General features: G+C 40.2%; 2 protein-coding genes across 4 annotated transcripts in view; one reads left to right on the top strand and one right to left on the bottom strand.

Annotated features, from left to right (window-relative positions):
* Positions 1–9,410, top strand: part of RNF150 (ring finger protein 150) — a 282,044-nt gene extending 272,634 nt beyond the window's left edge. Inside the window, 1 exon segment of the mRNA XM_033215333.1 lies at positions 875–9,410. Within this exon segment, the coding sequence (XP_033071224.1) occupies positions 875–993 (119 nt within the window). The 3' untranslated portion in view covers positions 994–9,410.
* LOC117085953 (uncharacterized protein C11orf98-like) overlaps positions 1–21,058 on the bottom strand; it is a 135,777-nt gene that overhangs the window by 79,542 nt on the left and 35,177 nt on the right. The gene's annotated exons all lie outside the window — the stretch shown is intronic.

Here is a 21,058-nt window from a genome sequence, read left to right as displayed (position 1 = left end):
GAACATTTTCTCATGTAACTACAAATTATTTGAAAACGTCATTTTAATGGTTATAACAAGATTGTCCTTTAGAAGTAATAGGTTTATTCAGATATTCTCTATTGTTGGACTTTAAGTTACTTGCAATGTTTTGCTACTGTAAATAATGCTTAATTGAATAGTTTTGCATCTCCAGTTACTTCTCTATAATACATCCTGGAAATGCAATTACAGGGTGAAAATTCTACAGTTCTATATGCAATATATCATGTACCTACCTACCTCAATGTACCCTTAACTGTAATATTATCTTTTTTAAAGAGTGAAGATTACATAGACAAAAAAGGATATCTTATTTTTACCTTATATTTATTGGTCATTTATATTACACTCTTCCATGAATTGTGTAATGGTAGCCTTTGTCCATTTTTCTATTGAACTGTTTTTCTTATTGATTTAAAAACTTCCTATATGTTAAGAATAGAAACCTTTGTGAAATTTTTTGCAAATTCCTGAGTTTGATATGCCTTTTGATTTTATTTTACATGTGTTAAACATTTTTAAATGTTACGCATATGTAAAAATCTTTTCTTCTGTGAATTGCCCAATTACTTTTCTAAATAGAATTTCTTGCCCTACTTATAGTAGATATATATTTTCCTACTTAGACATATCCTTAGATGATATATTTTATTCTTCTAGTTTCTTTTGTTTGCATTTAACTTTTTGACCCATGTGAGATGAGGCTTTAGCTAGAGTTTTTATGGAATACTCAATTTTTCTAATACCTTCTCTTGGCCTTTAAAGAAATATTATTACAGGCAATTGTACTGAAATAACCAGCATGCAAAGACATAGCTCAGTGTTCACTGTGAACTTTGCTTTCTCCTCCCAGGTGAGCAGGAGCCAGCTGTAAGCAGCGATTCTGATATCTCCTTGATCATGGCAATGGAGGTTGGACTGTCTGATGTAGAACTTTCCACTGACCAGGACTGTGAAGAGGTGAAATCTTGAAATGACAAATCCAGAAGAAAAGAGATAGTAGGACCCAAGGGAAAGGAAGGGAGGAGTGCTCCAAGACTTGGACCAGGCACACACACACCTCCAGATCACCTTGGCAACTCCATGGCGCTCCGTTCAAGAATGCTGACGAAAAGCAATATCCAAAGTCTTGTCAATCAGGATGCAGTTTCTCCATCTGTACGGCAGTCTGTGGCCTTGGCAGCTGGGAATTTAAAAGCTGATTTCCACTCCCATGTCCATGTAGACATACACTTCAGAAGCTCCTAAAACACCCTGAAAGGCCACCTTTAGGATTTCTTAGTTTCATTTCAATTATTTCCATGTCTTATTGTTCTTGTTTTTGGCATGTTGTTTGATGTCTTTGGCAATTTTTTAAATTTGTAGTTTACTTTCCATCTGTTCCTTTGTTTTTCCTTTGATTCACTGCAGCTTTTGTATAGATTTCTGTTTAGAAGCACCAGTTCCTGCTATAATCAGTTTGTATTCCATCTCTGAGATATGGGGTCTTGGCCTCTCAGCATGAAGTGTGCATGGCTTTGAGAAGTGCCTCCGCACCCTGAAATGGACTAAGGCCAGCTTTCATTAAGAATCTAAGTTCTTCTAAGTGGGCCTTTAAAAATCCCAGCTGCCAGAGACCCCAACACTAAGCTCTAAATCTGCTGAGGCCACTGCTGGTTATTTTAAGCCACATCACACTGGCTTCCACTTGCCAGGCTTGATTAAGGGCCCACGTGACATGAGAAGGGAGCGCTAGGGAAGCTGTTCCATTCTTCTGGGTCTTACAGTCTTTGGCTGAAATTCTAAACTCAGAAGTCCCCTCCAAGGCATCCAGTCTTTGGTGGTTGTAGGGCTGGTTTTAAAACCAGATACCACATTTTCTTCCCATTGAAAACAAAATGCCGGTTGCATTTGTTTCCCCTGGGCTAGAACAGTGTTTTTCTTACCTCTGTAAGTGGGTTCTGTAAAAGATGGAAGCTTTAGAGAAAAGCCAATCATTTTTAAGTCCAATGGCAAACACAGTGGGGGCTGCAGTAGCACCGAGCTTTTACCTTAATTTCAACACACTTCTGTTGAATCTCACCAGACCATGTGGAAGGATTTAGGTGAATCCCTAGCAGATTGCTTCCCAGGGTCCCTGAGTGTGTCCAGATGCCTAGTGAGGAATGAGGTGTGATTTGCTATATCATTTGAACCAAAAAGTATGCAGCATGAGAATTTGCTAAATCAAGTTTATCCTGATTGAAATAGACAAAGAGGGAAGGGAAAAGAGGTATCAAGTAAATACTGAAACCCAACGGTATTTTTAAACTGTTTCTGTTTTTATTCATTTTTTGTAACTATGACAGAAATGTGCTATTTTTTCAGTGGGCAATTTTGTAATACATTCAGACTATCCAGATGCAGAGATGACTAAGGTCATTGATAGCGTCTCTGAACAATCAGATGGATCACCTTATCTCTACGCAGCTGGCAAAGACCAGGCCACGGCTTGGATTCACTGGGAAAGAAAGCTTTTCTCACTGAGTTGTTTTTATGAATTGATGGGGGCTTTTCCACCTCATTAGACTAATATTCATTCAAAAAGAGTTTGGTTCTGCTGTGAATCCTTGCCGCCTGCTGAAACATGGGGTGCAGGTCAAGGGAGAATACTAGCTGCTCTTTTTCCACCACCTTTACCAATTTCCTATTTGATGGTTTATAAGTAGACAGGCAAGGCAGATGATTATTGCCCTCAGAAAGGTCGCATCTCCATAGGAGTCCAGCGCTTCCTGTAATGAAATCCACTCTCTGTGTGTGGGAAAAGAGGCAGGGAGGAATGAAGAGAGCTCTGAATCGAGAATCCTAGATGAACCACATGCTTTACTAAGCCTCAGCTTCTCCATCTATAAAGTGAAGGGTTTAACAGCATGAATCCCCAAGCTCCTCTAGCTGTAGGACCACTGATGAGCCTTTCACAGGCAGGACCCATTTTTGCAGATAGCTATGATTTGTGGCAATCAGGCTTCATAGCTTGGGGAGGTAGAGTTACCTGACATGTACCGTGTAATAACAGCCTTTGAGACTTGACACCACTATGTTGCTGAGAATGAAAATCTAAATGATTGAAGTTTTAAATCCAAGTAGGAGTTGGTTTGCTTTGCCTTGTTTAAAAATTACTGTTAGTCACAGAGTTTGCAATCTCTGGATACCTTCAAATCCTAACTCTCACTGTTGGATTCTTGATCTCAAAGCTGTTTATTTTTCACAGTCAGCATAGGCTTGCGCCACCGACTCCTCCTTCAGTCGGCTTTGCCCAAAACAAATTTTAGTATTACTGGTATTAACTTTAGTCCAGTGGAATTAGAAGGATAATTCAACAGCAACAGAAATATAAATTATATTCCATTCCCAGAGAGAATGCGCTTTGGATTGTTTAGTCCTCTGATTAACGAGTGTTTTCTCTTCCTGCCAAGAACTAGGTGAATCAGGAATTGATTGTGTATACAAGCCCTGGCCACAGCTGCACTTACAGGATGCCTCATAGACGATGAGGGGTCTGAAAGGCCAACCTGAGGCTTGCAGATCTGACCCCAAAACCCCCTGAGCCTTTGCCATTCACGACTTACCAAAGGTTTGTTTCTGGAGGATTTTCCTGTAGCTTTGATAGTTTTAAAAAAAGAAAAAAAAAAAAGCTTAACCAGAAAGTTTCCCTTTCAAAAGAAAGGGGAACAGGGGAACAGCCCTTCCTTATAGCCTTCTTTAGCTCCCCCAAACAAGAGACTCTGACCTGGAGACCCAGTAGTCTACAGATGAGTGTCAGAGGGTGTGTGTACCCTCTAGAAGCAAATGCAAACTGTGTGTGTATTAGCAGATGTGCATTTTTCTGTAGCAAGAGTCTAGACTAGCAGTGTCCAACAGAAACATAATGCAAGTCACAGACATAATTTTAAATTTTCTACTAGCCACATTTTAAAGTGTAAGAAGAAACAGGTAAAGATAATTTGAATCATGTACTTTAACCTAATATTGTTTCAACATGTCAGTAATGTAAATTAATGACGTGTTTTACATGTTTTTGTGTACTAAGTCTTCTAAATCCATTGTGTCTTTTACACTCACAGCACCTCTCAATTTGGATAGTCACATGTGGCTAGTGGCTGCCAATTGGACAATGCAGGTCTAGAGTTCCTCCAGTATTCTCACAAGATCCCCTGACCCTTACAAAAGAAAAGAAGGTTAAAACCTTAATTACCTCCAGGGAGAACTGGACACCACCCAAGTCGCCTAATGAGAGGCCCAGAGGTTCATTTACTTTGTAGTGAATAAAGATGCAGGCAACCCTTTTTAAAATTTCTGCTTGAACTTTCTAACCATATCACTGATGTCCATGACCATTTGTTATTACTTCTCTGACCAGTTGTTACTTAAAAGTCACACAAACCATGCTGATTTGGTGCTGAAACAAAATTATACCCCTCACTTGTATGGCAAACACCTGATATGTGGCACTTAGGAGCCAAAGAGAACTCCAGACTGAAATCACCCAACTTTACCTCAACCCCTTCTTCTTCTTCATGGTTGGTGAAAGTCCTTTCCCAGTGTCCCCCAGTCCCACAGCTTAGTGAAAACTCATGGACTTGGGAGGAAAGAATGAGAAATTACGTATTGACTCCAAATGCAAGACATTATGTGGCCTTATTGAAAAAGAATCTTTGGGGGCCTGTGATCATCCGGCCTCTACTTGGTGAATTATGACCACCTCCAACAGCCAGCATTTTACTCCAAGTCAGCATCCACCTGCCACCCCAATGCTATGGGGAAGAAAAGGAGCATTTACATTCACTCAAAATAATTTAGGGTTACCTTTAGGAACTGCTACCTCCTGTGCGGCTAGTCCCTTTGGAAGAGCTGAGCCCTGACTATGAATACAGCTTTTGAACATTGACTTAATCTCTGGGGCTTGATATCCCCTGGAGTGTCAACTCTGGTCATCTACACGGGGAGAGGTAGAGTCTGGAGAAGGTAGAAAATTAAAAGTGGCAAAGGTACCTACCCATTTTTGACATCACATGGTAATGATCAGAATCATAGAGGCAAAGCTCTGTCCAAAAATGTTCATTTGGTTTTTTTGTTTTGTTTTATTTTCTTGTTTTTAACATTTCCTTCACCGTGGTGAAATATCCTGGAAATTCATAGATCTGGGTTTGGTCGTTTCAAAAAGCACCATGCCCAGTGGCCACTTTAGTCACTGCCCTGAAATCCGTGAGGCTACCATACTCTCAAAACCAAATCAATGCCAGTGATCTAACATAGGATTCTTTCTTATTTATGAATTTTGTTTAGATGGATATTTTTGCAGAGCATAAAAAATTAAATGACATTGAGTTATCCAGTGAATGTATCACCCTGACTTAAAAATAAATCCTTGAATCAAAAGTTTTTCAACAAATCTAGGATATGGAGTCACTCCCTCTGTGGAGCCAGAGCCCAGCCTTTTCTGGTACTAAGGCCACTAAGGCAATTTCCAGTAGCACTTTTATATTTTCTCTCACTTAGATTTATTTTCCTTTTCTGTCTGTATCTGTTTTTCTCTGACTGCCTATATCTTACTTTGTATACACATACATCAATTATTTTCCCATCTTCTCTCTCCCCCTTTTTTTCTAATTTGTTTTCTCTCTTGCAAGAAACTCTGAAATAACCTTCAGAACAAAGAAAAACTGGAGGTTCTATACCTACAGAGTTATTATCATTATCGTGATTACCATTGTTACTGTTGTTGGTGTTTTTCTTCTTTTTATTGTGTAGCAATATCCATATTCACTTCTGATGAGGCAAACCAGTTTGCTATAAACCAATGTCCTCCCTAATAGAGTCAGTTTCATTTTCACTTCTCATATCACCAGTTGTATCACAACCCATCTTAACAACCATTGCCATGTTTTCAGGCTTCCTTGCCATAAATATTTTCTGAGCAAATAATGGCAAAGCAACAATTCCAGAATGCTGTCTAGGTCTGCTTTCTCCCACCCTCAGCCCTGCCTGAGCCCCCAGGGTTAGAATTTCTTGGAAAAACTTGTATACTGTACCTGTTGGAACGCCCATTCTTCCTAACATCTTAGCACTAGAGCTTGCTCATCGTAAGTGATCGGAGGGCCACTAATTCCTGAAGACTGACAAAGAGACACAAAGAGACTCCCCTCCTAAGGTGGGGATGCATGGTTCTTCATGCAGTGCTCTTGGCCACCGAGATCCCTCATCCATGCCATTGTATGGATGAGTACGTTTGATGTTGGCAGTTAAAATGGGATGGGAGTGTCACCCTGCAGGAAGTCAGAAAAGATGGCAGGATCTCTGATCAGGAAGCTGGTCAAAGCAGGGCTGGAAAGCTGCTGTGCTTAACAAAATGTGCGTGCTGTCCCCAAATAAATGCTCATCCCTAGGTTTAGAGCTGACCTGGGTTTTTGGGAGTTTGTGTTTTGAAGGAATTAAATACTCATGAGTTAAAATACTCATGATGGCAAAGAAGGTCCGGATTGCCTGAAAAATAAATTAATTTTAAGATGCTGATATGAGTTTCTCATCATCTCTTAGCTCTTTCTTTTCCCTCCTTTTGTCCTCACTCAACCCCAGACCCTGTGTAATAGGAACATTAATTTTTAAAGAGCCACAGGTCAATAGCCACACTCTTCCACTCTACGCCTTTTATTGACACTAAATTAGCATCCCAGAACTAATGAAGCAAGTCCAGACGCTGGACACGGCCCCTTAATATCGAGCAATTTGATTGCAATCCTGCTTGTTCTACAAGAACCTGCTGAGGTCAGTCACATCTCTCTTCACCTGCCTTGAGTGCTTCATAATCAAGTGACTTTTTCAGGAATTTCAGTGATCAAAGATCTTCTAATCCTGTGCTACTACTGAAGTTTGCACTTAATATAGTGCCATTTGTTCTATGGCCACCTGATAAATATTTGCTGATGATAATGATAAAACAAAAATATACACATCTACTAAGAGGTCTGCGATGTCTGAACACAGGGAGAAAAATCCTTAGAGAAGGTCGCTTAATTACCCAAAGTCATTGCTTGACAGAATATCTGTGGTCTGTTATCCTTAGTGAAGTGACAGGCTTGGAGAAGCAGGGAAAATGTGGGGACCATGTGTGCTATATAAACCAAAGACTGATCACCATCCAAATGAACACATGTTTCTTCCATTGACTAGTTGAATTTTCTCCTAACGTTCTCATAAATGAAAGTGAAGGTGGGTTGCATGATTGAATGAAACCATTAAACCTTATGGGGTTTTCTCTTGCAGACGGTTGATTGACGTTACTAAATCCTGAAATCTAAAAAACGAATTGTGGCCTTAGTACCACACCATATTTGAAGTCTAGTGTTTAGTCCCCTTTTCCTTCAAAACTTTCTGACAAATCTAGCGCTTTACTGAACTTGGAATATTGTTCTTTTTGAGAATGTGAAGATTTTAAATAGCCAAAGAATTTTCATGTATAAGAGCTAGCTAAATGTAGTATATCCTGCTCTTTTGAAGAAGATACCAAACTGTTGCCGGTACTAATGGGTATAGTGGAGCAGTTGAAGAACTAACGCTTACATGGACTTTTCAGTCTGAATTTGTGTTGGCATCTATGGTACTTACTGTTCAGTAGGATGTTATTGCAAGGGGCAGAGTGCCCTCTGCTGGAATAATCGCAGTTATTCTTTCAGCAAATTATTTTGACTTGGGTTACGAATTCAACAACCAGTTACTTGCCTTTCATCATACAATTTCTTCGGTAGTTGAGAATTTGGTCTACATTTATCAAGTGAGGAAAGAATGTCACAAACTCTAAAAAGTTGAAGGAGACCCCACAGATCTTCTCACTGTCAGCAGCCCTTACTTCTGCAAAATGTTGAAAGATAATGTTGCTGTGTCTGCAAAGAAGATGCCTCTGGCTAGAATGTCTGTGCGGTTATAAGCAAGGGACTGCTTGTTTTTGTAAGTTATCTCAACTTTATTCTTGTGAAATTGCAAAGGAAGATCAATAAAAGGACTTCTTTCATATGAATGTAAATGGTGTGAAATAGTGATGTGTTTTGTACATGTACATAATATATTTACTTCCTGCTTTCACATTAGTAATCTGAGATGGTTCTACCATTTTATAATTAGAGATGTAGGGGTGGGAGTGGGGAGGGACTGTTATTTTTATAGAGGGGTGTCCCTTACATTTAGAAAATGAAGTAATTTTGTATTTGTGAAAAGTTACATTCCATTCATTTTCTGGAAAACAAAAGGGGTATTGTTCTTTAAAATGTTCATGAGCTGGGAGGATGATTATTCTGGTTTCCAGGGGAAACTCTCAAGCAGTACATATGTGATACCCAGTTTTGTAGACTGCAGACCATAACCAGCAATTGCCACTTGTAAAAATGAAAAAGAAACAACTTATTTTAACCACTTTTTACAGCACATTATTTCCCACTAGAAAAAAGCCTGCAAATAATGAATTTACAATTATAAATGATCAGACATGACATCATAAATCAATCTTCACCCTACTAGCAAGAGGAAATTCCAAAGGCTTTTTTTTTTTCCTATCCTAACACAAATTACTTTTATTGTAAACAAATGCTTCCAACAAAATGCTTTTGTTGTAAAATGATTGATGTTGGGGTGAAGTCTACTTATCTTCCCCACAAGATTTTTCTGGCTAGTCTGCAGGTCGTAGATGATGGTGCCATCTCGGCATTGTCTGTCCTCTCCATATTCAGACTGTGTGACTGAGCTTCCTTGATTTATATAGCATCTGACCCAAAATCACAAAAAATGTCACTCCTGATGACATCTGCAGGACTTTAGGTAATTCTTAATTGCCGAAATAAGTACTAATGGATTATGTAGCCTTTTTACCCAAAACTAATCTTCTGTACAAAGTTGTGTGCATATTTAGATGATTAGTTAAGGCAGTGTAGTTTTTAAATTTTTTCTGCATAAATGTCTTTCCTTCTTCCCCACCTCAGGCACATACCCTACTTCTTTTAAGGCACTTTATATCTCTCTTGAAATACAAAGAAATTGAAGAAAAAAAAGTAACTGTCTTTAAAGGAATTTGTCTTCTATTAGGAGACACAGACTTTTATTTTGCTTTATTCTATTCTCTATGTACTTGGAGAGCATAATCAGTTTGTCTCATAATGGGCTAGTGATGAATCAAGGATGATAGTTGGAAACATTCAATCATTACAACATGGTTATTTTTGTTATATAGAAGACTATCGTGTAAATAAGTGCAATCGTGTTCTTATGTACTGGCTAAAAAAATATGTTGCAACTATAAAGATTTTAAAATGAGGGTTGTGAATTCCAGGAAATTTCACTGCAAAATTTCTTTTGGTTTTGTTTTTTAATAAAATGGAACCAGATGCTTGTGTTTGTGTCATCTGTATTCCCTGACTTTGTTGCCTATCCCTGAGTTGCAGAGGTGGTGCTATGGATTTCAAAACATCATATTTATTGTTAAATCATGATTATGTCCAAAGACCAAGGATAATAATAGCTTCCTTGTTTTTCTCAGGTAAGTCAAGTGGCAGGCACCAACCTTCTCTTAGCTCTGCTGTTCTAAGGGAATTGATTAAGAGATGTGAGCAATTCTGAAGAATGGCTGTGAAATGAGCTTGAGTTGCTGTCTGGCAAGAACTGAGCACTGTGCTTATGGACTGTCTTAGGTAGGTTTATACTAGGCAGAGTTATACCATGGGGCCCACCAGATGGGCTGGGGCAGACAGATTTCTTTTTTATATTTACTAGTATATTTCTAAAAGATTTTAAATAGCAATTCCTTGGGATTCGCAAGGGAACATGAAGCAAATTTAAAAGATGGAGCCTGCTGGCCTGGGAAGGTGGAAAAAGAAGGCAGGAAAGGAGAAGGGCCCTGTATTCACTGGCCGCAGCTACTGGAACCTGGAAGGCCTTTGGGTGTGGCCTAGCCCCCCACGCCTGGCCCAGCCGAGACTCCTGACCCATCCTCTTGAGGAGCAGCCAGAATTGGACATGGCCAGGCAGGAGCTGTTCATTGCACAGAATTTGCTAGCAAAAAGAAAATGCAAACAGTATTGAGTGCCATGGCCTCCTGGAGCTGCTGTCGATAAGGAAACCATTAGTGCCCAGAAGGCTTTACTCAGGGCCAGTCTATGCTTAATTTGTAGGCAGGAAGATATTCTAAGGGGATTGTTGGGAACATTCATGACTATGCCACATTAGAAGGCACTTTAGACTTTGTTTATGCTTCCATTATTGCAATGTTTATCTGCCCAGACTGTGGGTATGAAGCTGTTACCCAGGACCTGGAAACCATCCCTCCCGACTTCAACTTCCATCATCTTTCCACTAGACCAGGGGTCCCCAAATGAGAAAATGTTTCGTGGAATGGGATATGTTAGAATTTACAGCAGGCTCCCAAGTTCAATTAAGTTGTCATAAGGCTTCATACAATTCATATTAGCTATTAATAACTTTTTTATTTTTTTTTTTATTTTTTTATTATTATTATTTTTTTTTGGTAGAGACAGGGTCTCGTTTTGTTGTCTGGGCTAGTCTTTAATTCCTGGCCTCAAGTGATCCTCTCACCTTGGCCTTCCAGAGTGCTGGGATTACAGGCATGAGCCACTCTGCCTGGCCACTATTAAAAACTTTTGAGAAGGCTTCATTCAGTAAGGTCACTGATTTAACTCTATAATTCAGCTTTTCCTGAAGCTGATTGACAATAAAACCCCCTTTTTTCAAGGGTTATGTTTTTCCATACTACACTGGAGACCACTGTGTGGAACATGTTGGTGTTCGGAGTTTTAAAAGGAAAAAAAAAAAAAAAAAAAAGCTGCTAGACATCATTTCCTATAAATCTTGCATATTCCACAGACCCTTGCCTCTCTTGTCCCTGCTCCTAGTTGACGAGGGGAAGGTCAGGTGATGCACAGTGGGCAGTGTTAGCCTGGGGCATGCTTCACCTGAGGTGGGTATGACCTGGGGAGAGATCACTGGGCACTTCCCAGAGTCACACGCATGCCAGGGAGCACTGGGCGTCAGCCGGGCTTGCTATCATGCGGTGCCTGAAGGCGGAGGCCCCATCCCACCTAGAAACTTCACTCTGTGGGCTTTTGAGACATCATGCAGCATATTCATACCTTTGAGAATGGAATGTTTACAACCCTAGATTTTGATAAAATTAAGTAGCAAAAAAAAAAAAAAAAGAAAAGAAAAGAAAAAGAAAGCTCCCCAGAGCTTTGTAATGGGCCAGCTGGGTCAGCTTTGCCACTCAACTCTTATTCTGTTAATACCTACATTTAGAGGACTGTAAGCTAAACTATCATTCAGAAGACACAGAAGTATAGTTCTGGTTTTGTTGTTGTTTTGTTTTGTTTTTGTTTTTTTTGAGATGGAGCCTCGCTCTGTTGCCCAGGCTGGAGTGCAGTGGCACAACCTCGGCTCACTGCAACCTCCACCTCCTGAGTTCAAAAGCAATTCTCCTGCACTCAGCCTCCCAGGGAAGAGCTGGGATTACAGGCTCCCACCACCACACCCGGCTACTTTTTGGAATTTTAGTAGAGAGGGGTTTCACCATGTTAGCCAGGCTGGTCTTGAACTCCTGACCTCTAGTAATCTGCTCACCTCAGCCTCCCAAAGTGCTAGGATTACAGGTGTGAGCCACTGTGCCTGGCCTAGTTCTTTTCTAAGTCTAATAATTCTTTAGAAGCCAGTGTTAGTAGTGCTACTCATCTCCTTGAATAATGCATTGCAACAAATTGGGGAACAAAGGGTGGGGGGAGAATATGAGTTATTTTTGCTCTGTGGTAATTACTACCTATAGAAGAGTGAATGCCAATTAAGAAATTCAGGTGACTGAGAGAGATCTCCTCTTTATGAGACATTTTAAAATACCAGTTCCATCATTCTTAGTGATTCAACAACAGAAGCAACTTGACCTCTTATTTCATCACACTCACAGGTAGTAGACAGCCTCCATCAAGTCTCGCTATAAATCTTTGCTCTTGGCTGTGAGACGAATCAGGGACAACGACCTTTCCACCGTGCCACCAAAGACACCAGGGGGACCCTCTGCTCACTGTGATTGCATCTCCCCTCGTTGGCTTTCAGTCACAGCACCCTAGCAAAAGAAGGTGCCATCCTAAATCTCCAACCAGTGGTAGCCTATATCTGCTGGCATACAGGGAGGTACAAATTAAATGCCCCAATCTCTTCAGACTTTCCTGTTGTGGAAGACATGCCCCACCCTCCCCTAAAGGAAACATGCCTGATTAGTCATAACCCCTAAACTAATCACTCCCTCTGTGCCTCCCTCTAACATTCCCACCTTCTTTGTTCTTAAGGACATTTACTAAATAGGCAAGGGGGAAAGCAGAGCCAGGTTTCATTGGCGGGCAACTGCACTTGGTTGCTATGAGAGCTGTATACACAACACAGCTGTCATTGATATTATAGATCTAATGGGAGCCAAGGGTCTCAAATCTCTAAGGAGAAAAACATAATTCAGAGCTTTGGCAATGGTATCCATGTCTATAAATAAATGTGAGAGCAGAGAAGTGAATTTGAGAATGTAAGAACACAAAAGAGTTAGACCTGAGAATAAAATTACATCACTCTGGGCCTGGACCTGATGTTTTTTATGCCAGCAAAACTCCCAGTTAAGTCTAATTTCAGGAGACCTTTACCTGAGATTGCGGTATAATGCCAGGACCCAAACACACACGGGACCTGACTCACAGAGCTTCCTTTATGATAGGGAAAGTTAAAGGTAGTCCATTTGCCTCTTATCACATTTTCTTTCCCTCTTCTTTATCTCCTTTGTTTGAAACAAAAAGGAGGAGGAGAAAAGGGAGGACATGAATGAGGAATAGACTCAGGACTAGAACTTGGGTTTTCCTGGCTCCACTGCCAGAGTTCTTTGGGCAGCACCATGCTGCTTTCATAAACGGGTAAGCACCTCCTGACCACTCAAAAATGTCAGGAATGGAAAGCAAGAAAAGCTGCTGGGCATGGTGGCTCGTGTCTGTAATCCCAACACTTCGGGAGGCCAAGGCAGGAGGGTTGCTTGAGGCTAGCAGTTTGAGACCAGCCTGGGCAACAAAGTGAGAGCCCTGTCGCTAGCAAAACGTTAAAAAATTATCCAGGCATGGTGGCATGGACTTGTAGTCTCATCTACTCAGGAGGCTGAGGCTGGAGGATGGCTTGAGGCGAGCCAGGGATGTCAAAGCTGCAATGAGCTATGATCACACCACTGTACCCTGGGTGACAGAGCAAGACCCTGTCTCTATAAATAAAAAAAAAGAAGAAGAAAGAAAAATGAAAGATTTATCTATAGGAAGATTATGTATAATCAGGAAACACTCCCTGAACAGGAACAAGTGTAGTCTGGAAGTAGAACAGAATGATGCAACCATCATATATAAGCAGGGACACCTGCAAACACACACACACACACACACACACACACACACACACACACTACCCATGAGGTGAGTCCCCACTGAATGCTAATTTTAGCTGTGCAAGGAAGCTCATTATTTTGAGATCCCAATGTGTGTTATTTTCTAGACTCACCCCTTCAAAATATAATTAGTCATGGAAATACTGGATAGAAGAGAGTGATTTCCCCAGCAAAGGTACCACCCTCAAGCCTGAATACCTGTGGCCCTAAATAAGGACAGACAGTCCTGTTTTTGCACCCAAAGTTGCCTTCTGGCCAACCACGCCCCCTGTCCTCTACCCATATAAACCCCAAACCCTAGGCTGGGAGAGAAGAGAAGGAACATCAGGAGAAGTTTGGCTGGGGATGATCAGAGAATCAGCAGCTAGACAGTCAAACTCCAAGGAAAGATCATCTTCCCCCTCCATCTCCTGTCCAGCTCCCGATCCATTCCACTGAGAGCCATCTCCACCACTGAATAAAACTCCCACATTCATCCTTCAAGTTCGTGTGTGACCCAATTTTTTGGGATGGCTGGACAAGAGCTCAGGATACAGAAAGCTGTCATGCTGGCTCCCTGCCCTTGCAAAAAGGCAGAAGGCCCACTGACCTGGTTAACCCTTAAGCCATCCACGAAGGGCAAGACTAAAAGAGCACACTGTAACATGCACCCACCTGGGCTTTGGGAGTCGCAGGCACCCACCCCTAGACACTGCCATGGGGCCAGAGCCCCGAAGCAGTCACTCCGGTTCCTGCACCTACCGTCTGCATGATCCCCCTCCCATAAAAGGGGTTTGAACTCACCAAACAGAGCCGCGCTCCTGTCACACGTCTTGAGAAGGGGTGCAAGGGAATTCTCCCGTTTCAATTATATCATCCTTCCCAACACTGGCTCACAGGCCAGTGCATAAGAACACCTTCCCTTCTTAGAGTCCCTGCTGTGGCACCGAGACTTGCTCGACAGGAAGTAAAGGGTGGGGATTCTTTTTCATATATTATGAGGTGCTCAATGTCCAGAGGAACCTTCTAAGTAGAGAACCCCTAAAAACAATGGATCAAATATTAAAACCTCCTTTAAGACAAGAGCTAAGCTGATAGGAATGTCAGAGAAATTCTTGGACACCAGAAAGGATAAGAAACTACTAGTCTATTCAGAGGGGAACAGGACCATCAGAAACAGAATTTGCCCTGGGTGCCTACGTTTAGTTCTCACGATCTAGGGTTCCGCAATATCTTTCTGTAAAGATACAATTTTAAAGATAATATTTTGGGCTTTGTGGGCCACATATGATTTGTCACTTACTTCATTGTTGTTGTTTCTTAGCAACAGTTTAAAAATGTAAAAGCCATTCTTAGCTGAAAGGCCACACAAAACAGGCCACAAGATGGGCGTATGCTGCCCCTACAGGAGCAGCTCAGAGACAAAGCTCAGGCTCAGAACCAGAGACTCCAGCACAAAGCCAGTACCCAAAACAGTTGACACCCTTAGTGGGTAAACTAGAAAAAAATACATATGCATACCAGAAGGAATTGATATAAGTGTTTACCAGTGTTAGCCTTGGTTCTAGTTAAAAAGGGAAAAAGATAAAGTCTCCCCCAACACCCCGAGATGCCTCAACCACAGACAAGCCTTCTCATGGGCCATGTATCAGAGTCCAAGTACTCATATGACCTAAAATCCCAAAGTACAAATTTAAAGTTATTGCAAACTGGTGGTCACACTCAGTGTTTAGTGGAAATGAATACATATATCCTCACTAGAGGAATACTCTTTAAACCAGGTCTCAAAGGAATTCTCACAAATCAAGTTTGAAGGAATATAAACTCACCATCAAAAGCTCAAGATACATAAGGAAACAAATCACAGTGAGGAAGAGGGTGCAGAAAGATTGGTGATATGAGAAAAACTTGTTACAAGATATAGGGAAAGTGTTCTAGAGAACCTACAGGTGATTCTAATGCACCTTGAAGGTGTTACTGTTTTTAGAGACAGCGTCTCAGTCTTTCGCCCATGCTGGAGTGCAGTGGCACGATTATAGATCACCACAGCCTCAAACTCCTGGGCTCAGGTGATCCTCCTGCCTTAGCCTCCCAAGTAGCTGGGACTATAGACCCATACCACAATGCCCAACTAATTTTTAATTTAATTTTGTTTTTTAGAGACAGGGTCCCACTGTACAGGCTGGTGTCAAACTCCTGGCCTCAAGCAATCCTCCCACCTCACGCTCCCAAAGTGCTGGGTTTATAGGCATGAGCCACCATGCCTGGCCTCACCCTAAAGTTTGAAAACCACCATTCCATTCAGAGCTCAATAGCACAACTACTAAAATCAGAGTAGGAAAGCAGGGACAAGTGAAATCATTTATTTGGTTGAGCTACTTTGATCTTATGTCAATGAACTTGGAGGAGACTAAATTTCACCTAAAAATGTTTGATGGCTTGAGACTAGAGAAGAAATAATCAAGCTTGTCCTTATACTTTACCCACAGGGTCCCATAGGAACCAACCCTGACCTCTATCTCCCACTCACTTCTATCTGGACACTCTCCACCTGACTCCCAGGGCTGCATCCACACTGTGTTTGCTGGTTTAACCACATATCCTCAGGACCTAGAAGGAGCTCAGGGAACATCGTTAAACTAGTAACTGAATGGATGCTTGAGGTTCAACCTTTTAGCCCAAAACACCAAGTCCAGGCTGGCATATTAATGGGAAGAATTGCCTGCTGAGGACTTGCTGCTACTGACTCTGAAGAGTAACAGTGACACTAAAATAAATGCATAGTGCTTATCATCACGCTGTCATATTAACATGTGTAATCATAGTGAACATTTGTGTGCTTACTATGCAGCAGGCACTGGGAAATGCTTTGCATGCATATCATTTGGCCCTTACCATAACCCTCTGAAGAAAGTACTATTAGTATCCCATTTTACAAATTCTGATCATGAAGCTTAGGAAGTAGCTTGCCCAAATCACACAGCCAGTAAGTGGCAAAACTGCTCATTAACCCAAGTTTTCTGTCTCCTAAAAGCTGCTCTTCACCACCATAATATATTATCCTCCCTCATCTGAAAAAACAAGTTGACAGGTTTCCGTCTTTATCTCTGTAAAATAAGGTGAAAGATATTTAAATTTAAATTAAAAAAAAAAAGTCTGGTGTGGTGGCTCATGCCTGTAATCCCAGCACTTTGGGAGGCCCAGACAGGAGGATTGCTTGCAGCCAGGAGTTTGAGACCAGCCTAAGCAACATAGCAAGACCCTGTCTCTACAAAAATAATAATAAAATAAAATAGCTGGTGTGATGGCACGCACCTGCAGTCCCAGCTACTCAGGAGGATCACTTGAGCCCAAGAGTTTGAGGATACAGGAAGCCATGATCACACCACTGCACTCTAGCCTGAGCCCAGAGCAAGAATCCAAAAAAAAAAAAACCACAACAACGACAAAGCACCTTTGCAGTAGAGATATATAATAAACACTATCTCAGCCAGATTGTCAAAGTTACCGTCAACAATGATACATACATAAGTATGTAGCCTTGATATGATGTGATGAGAATGTTGCTGGGGTTTTCCTCCCAAAAACCCATAACATAATCCTAGAAGAACCATGATGAAAACACCAGACAACTCCACACTGAGGAACATTCTACAAAATACATGACAAGTATTCCTCAAAATCTGCTAAGGTCATCAAAAACAAGACAAGTCACAGAAACTGTCAGAGACCAGAGGACCCCAATAAGACAAGGTAATTAAACGTAATGTGATATCTTCGGTGAAATCCTGGAACAGAAAAAGGACATTGGGGAAAAGTTACAATGACAATGAAATCTGAGTAAACTCTGGAGTTTAGTTAATGTACCAATGTTGATTCCTTAGTTAGGACAAATGTACCATGGTAATGTCAGGTGTTAGCAAGAGGAAAAACTGAGTGATGGAAATGTAGGAACTCTCTGTACTGTCTTTGTAAGTTTTCTGTAAATTTAGAACCATTCTAGCAGGAGTTTTTTTAAGGGAGAGATTATTATCAAATATAAGAACCTATTGGATTATTAGAAGCAAAGAATTCATTTCTGATGACACTGTGGAGTGTCCTCCCTTGGAAATTCTAGGAACAAAACAGAAAGCTCAGTATCCTGAAGAATTTAAATGTTAGTCTTCTTGAAACATAGCAAATTATTTCTTGACATCAATTCTATTTTAAGACTATACATTTGTGATTTGTATTAATTGTTACAATGACTCCTCAACACTGAGTAATTGGAAAATTTGCCAAATGAAAAGCTAATCTTTTGTAACTACATGTCAGAGTTATCACAAAAAATAATGAGTAGGTGTCTCAGCTACGGCACGTAATTACATTAAAAACTGGCTGCCTGAAGAACCAAATGTTACAGAACGCTTGCTGTTTGTGTTGGTATTTATGTACTTGAGCCGTTTCTCCCAGTAGGGGGCCCTGTTGACCATCAAATGGAAAAGATGCCCTGGCATTAGGGAATAAAGTTGCTTGGATTCTACTTTGATTAGCGTTTGTAGGGGTAACTTTGAGAAAGAAAAACCTTTCACAAATCTTCTCCGGTAATACTCGTACAGTTAGAAGGGCAGAATAGACAACACCAACTAATGTGGTTCGGGTAGAGGATGTTTCAGGGAAGAAAGAAGGTATATTGGACCACACCAGAAAACAGAGACCTTCAGAATGTTCTTAGGCCTAGATATTGCTGAAACCATATATGCTCAAATGAAAAGCAGGTTAGAAGTGATAAAACTAGAAATGCCATATCCCACTTTCAGGATATGTGTTCCTGAAAGGTGATATTGGAGAAATGTCCTTCTTATATACATTTTGTAATTGAGATAAGGTCTTGCTTTGTTGTTCAGGCTTGTCTTGAACTCCTGGCCTCAAGCAATCTTACCCTGGCCTGCCAAAGCACTGGGATTACAGGTGTGGTCCACCACACCTGGCCAAAGACATATTCTTGAAGTATCACCTACATACTCATCGACTGACCACAAATGCCCTGTTCCACATAGCATCTTACAAGATAGCTCATGCATTTAATTCTTTATGTAAATGCAGGAGCAAGGGCAGCCTCTACACACACACACACACACACACACACACACACACACACACTCGGACCCAATTAAAAATTTTTAATGATCTCCCATTTCTATAAGTTCAAGTACAGGAGAGAATTCTTAATTGGTTTCTAAGTCCTGCTCTACGCGGCCTCTGACATCTCCAGAATTACCATAAACCACTTTCCCTCTCACTCTGTGTGTTCCAGCCCCACTGGCTTTAACATCTTCTAATTCTAACATGCAGAGCACCTTCCACCACAGGGCCTTTGCACAGGTTTTCCACACAGCCTTATTGGTCTTATCCTATTCATCTCCTTCTAGTTAATGCCAATTCATTCTTTGGATCTCAGCTCAAGAGCTTTATCTTGGAGAAAACTTCTCTCACCCCTGGGTTAAATATCCCAGTTAAATGTTTATATGGCACCTTGTACTTGGCCATTATAGCTCTAATGACAGGGCTACTCCATGTATTAAACAATGTTTAGTATTGATAATTTGCTGATGTGGTTGTCAGATTAATACCAATTCTCCAACCTAGATTGCAAATTACTTCAGATTAGGATCCATATTTTTATTCTCCATGTATCCCAGTACCTAGCATAGGACCTGGCTTAGCATAGATTTTCAACATGTGTTTATTGAATAAATGATTGAAAGAATGACACATTCTCAGGAAAAACAACACTTGGATGTCAGAATTTACTACTTCCAACGGGGAAAAAAAAATCCTACTGACTTCAGAGGGAGTAAAGCCAGAAAGACAAGCAATAAAAGATGGTATCTTTGGCCAGAATGTATAGGTTCTCTGACATTTACTGTCTTACCAAAGCCCATCCTGTTTTCTGAAATGCTGAGTCAAGTTATTTGGAGAAATTCTTTTGGTGTAAAAGAAACCTCTTTTTTGTTTCTTTGTTTCTATAAGCCAGAGAACACCAAATATTGCCAGTAAAGCACCAGAAGCTAGGGAGAGGCATGGAACAAATTCTCCCTCAGGACCCTCAGAAGGAACCTACCTTGCTGGCACCTTAATCTCCTCTGACTTCTAGACTCCAGAACGATGAGCCAATAAATCTCTGTCATTTAAGCTAAAAAATATTTTAATGTGATAAAATATATAGATAGAATATATACAATGTATTTTAAAAGAATCAAAACAATGACAAGATAGGAAGAAAATACCAGACCCGCCATGAAGAGAAGTCAGGGTCCCAGAAGCACAAATTAAGACAGAAGCTTCTTTTCCTCTGAGAGTAGTTATCCACCCTAAAAACACTGGATTTTCATTTTAGTGGCCTCCTGGCAATGGAAGAAAAAAATCAACTCCCAGAAACCACATAAAATAGAAAGCCTAATAGGAGATTCACCCCTTAAATAATCTGTACTTTAAAGATCCCCCCACATAGACCAGTCCTAGCACAGACCACAACCTCAATTAAACTGTCCTGAGTATCCTGTATTTTCCAGGTAATTTCAAGCCTTAAATTTAGTTTAAAGTTGTCTTAAACTGGTAGTGCCTCTAGATACCTTGCAGAATCAAATATAAACTATTTTTGGGGGAACAAAAAGCCAATTTCATATTAGACATCAAAAAATGTGTCCAAAACTAAGCCAAAAATAACCAGACACACAAAGAAAGTGGATGTCATAAGAAATATCTGGCAGAATACAGACCACCAAAACAGAACTGCAAAGACTTTTCAAGTCTTAGAATTACATAAATTAACTATATTAACTATATTTAAATTTTTTTAAAAAATTAATAACATCTGAAAGGAAGGAGAAACTATGAACTGACTAATACTTTTACAAGTTAAAGTATAAAACAGTTTTTGAAAAGAATCAAATGGAACTTTTAGAAAAAAAGTAATAAAATACCAAAATTTAAAACTCAGCAGATGAATTGGTTTAATAGCAGATTAGTCACAGGTGAAGAAAACAATAAATATACTGAAAAATAGTGGGATTCACAATGAAGGACTGAGTGACAGAAAGATTGCTGATACAGAAAAAAGGTAAGGGACATAAAGAATACCACAAGTATTTAACGGGTATCTCTGAGGGTAAGAAGGAAAACAATAAGGCAGGGACAGTATTTAAAGAGACAATTAAAATTTTCAGAACCAATGAAAAACACTATTCACAGAATCAAAAAGCCCAGTGAATTCAAAGCAACAGAAATTCATAGCACCACATACACATAACAGAAAACAAAACAAAAAAAAACTCAAATCGATAATCTAAGCTTCCCCACAAAAATTAAAAATAAAAATAATCTAAGCTTTCATCTCAAAAACCTATAAAAAGAAGAGCAAAATAAGTAGAAGGAAGAAAACTATGAAACCATTAAAAAATTAGAAAATCAATGAAATTGTAAGGATGAAGAGCTTCTCAAAAAAAAGAAAATTTAAAGGTAAGAAATCAATGAAATCAGAAACAGAAAAATGATTGAAAAAAAATCAATGAAACAAACAGCTGGTTCTTTGAGCTTAAGCCCCGAAGT

This window comes from Trachypithecus francoisi, unplaced genomic scaffold (genome assembly GCF_009764315.1).
Source record: "Trachypithecus francoisi isolate TF-2019V2 unplaced genomic scaffold, Tfra_2.0 Lachesis_group1, whole genome shotgun sequence".
Classification (NCBI taxonomy): domain Eukaryota; kingdom Metazoa; phylum Chordata; class Mammalia; order Primates; family Cercopithecidae; genus Trachypithecus; species Trachypithecus francoisi.
This window is presented reverse-complemented; position numbering and strand designations above follow the sequence as displayed.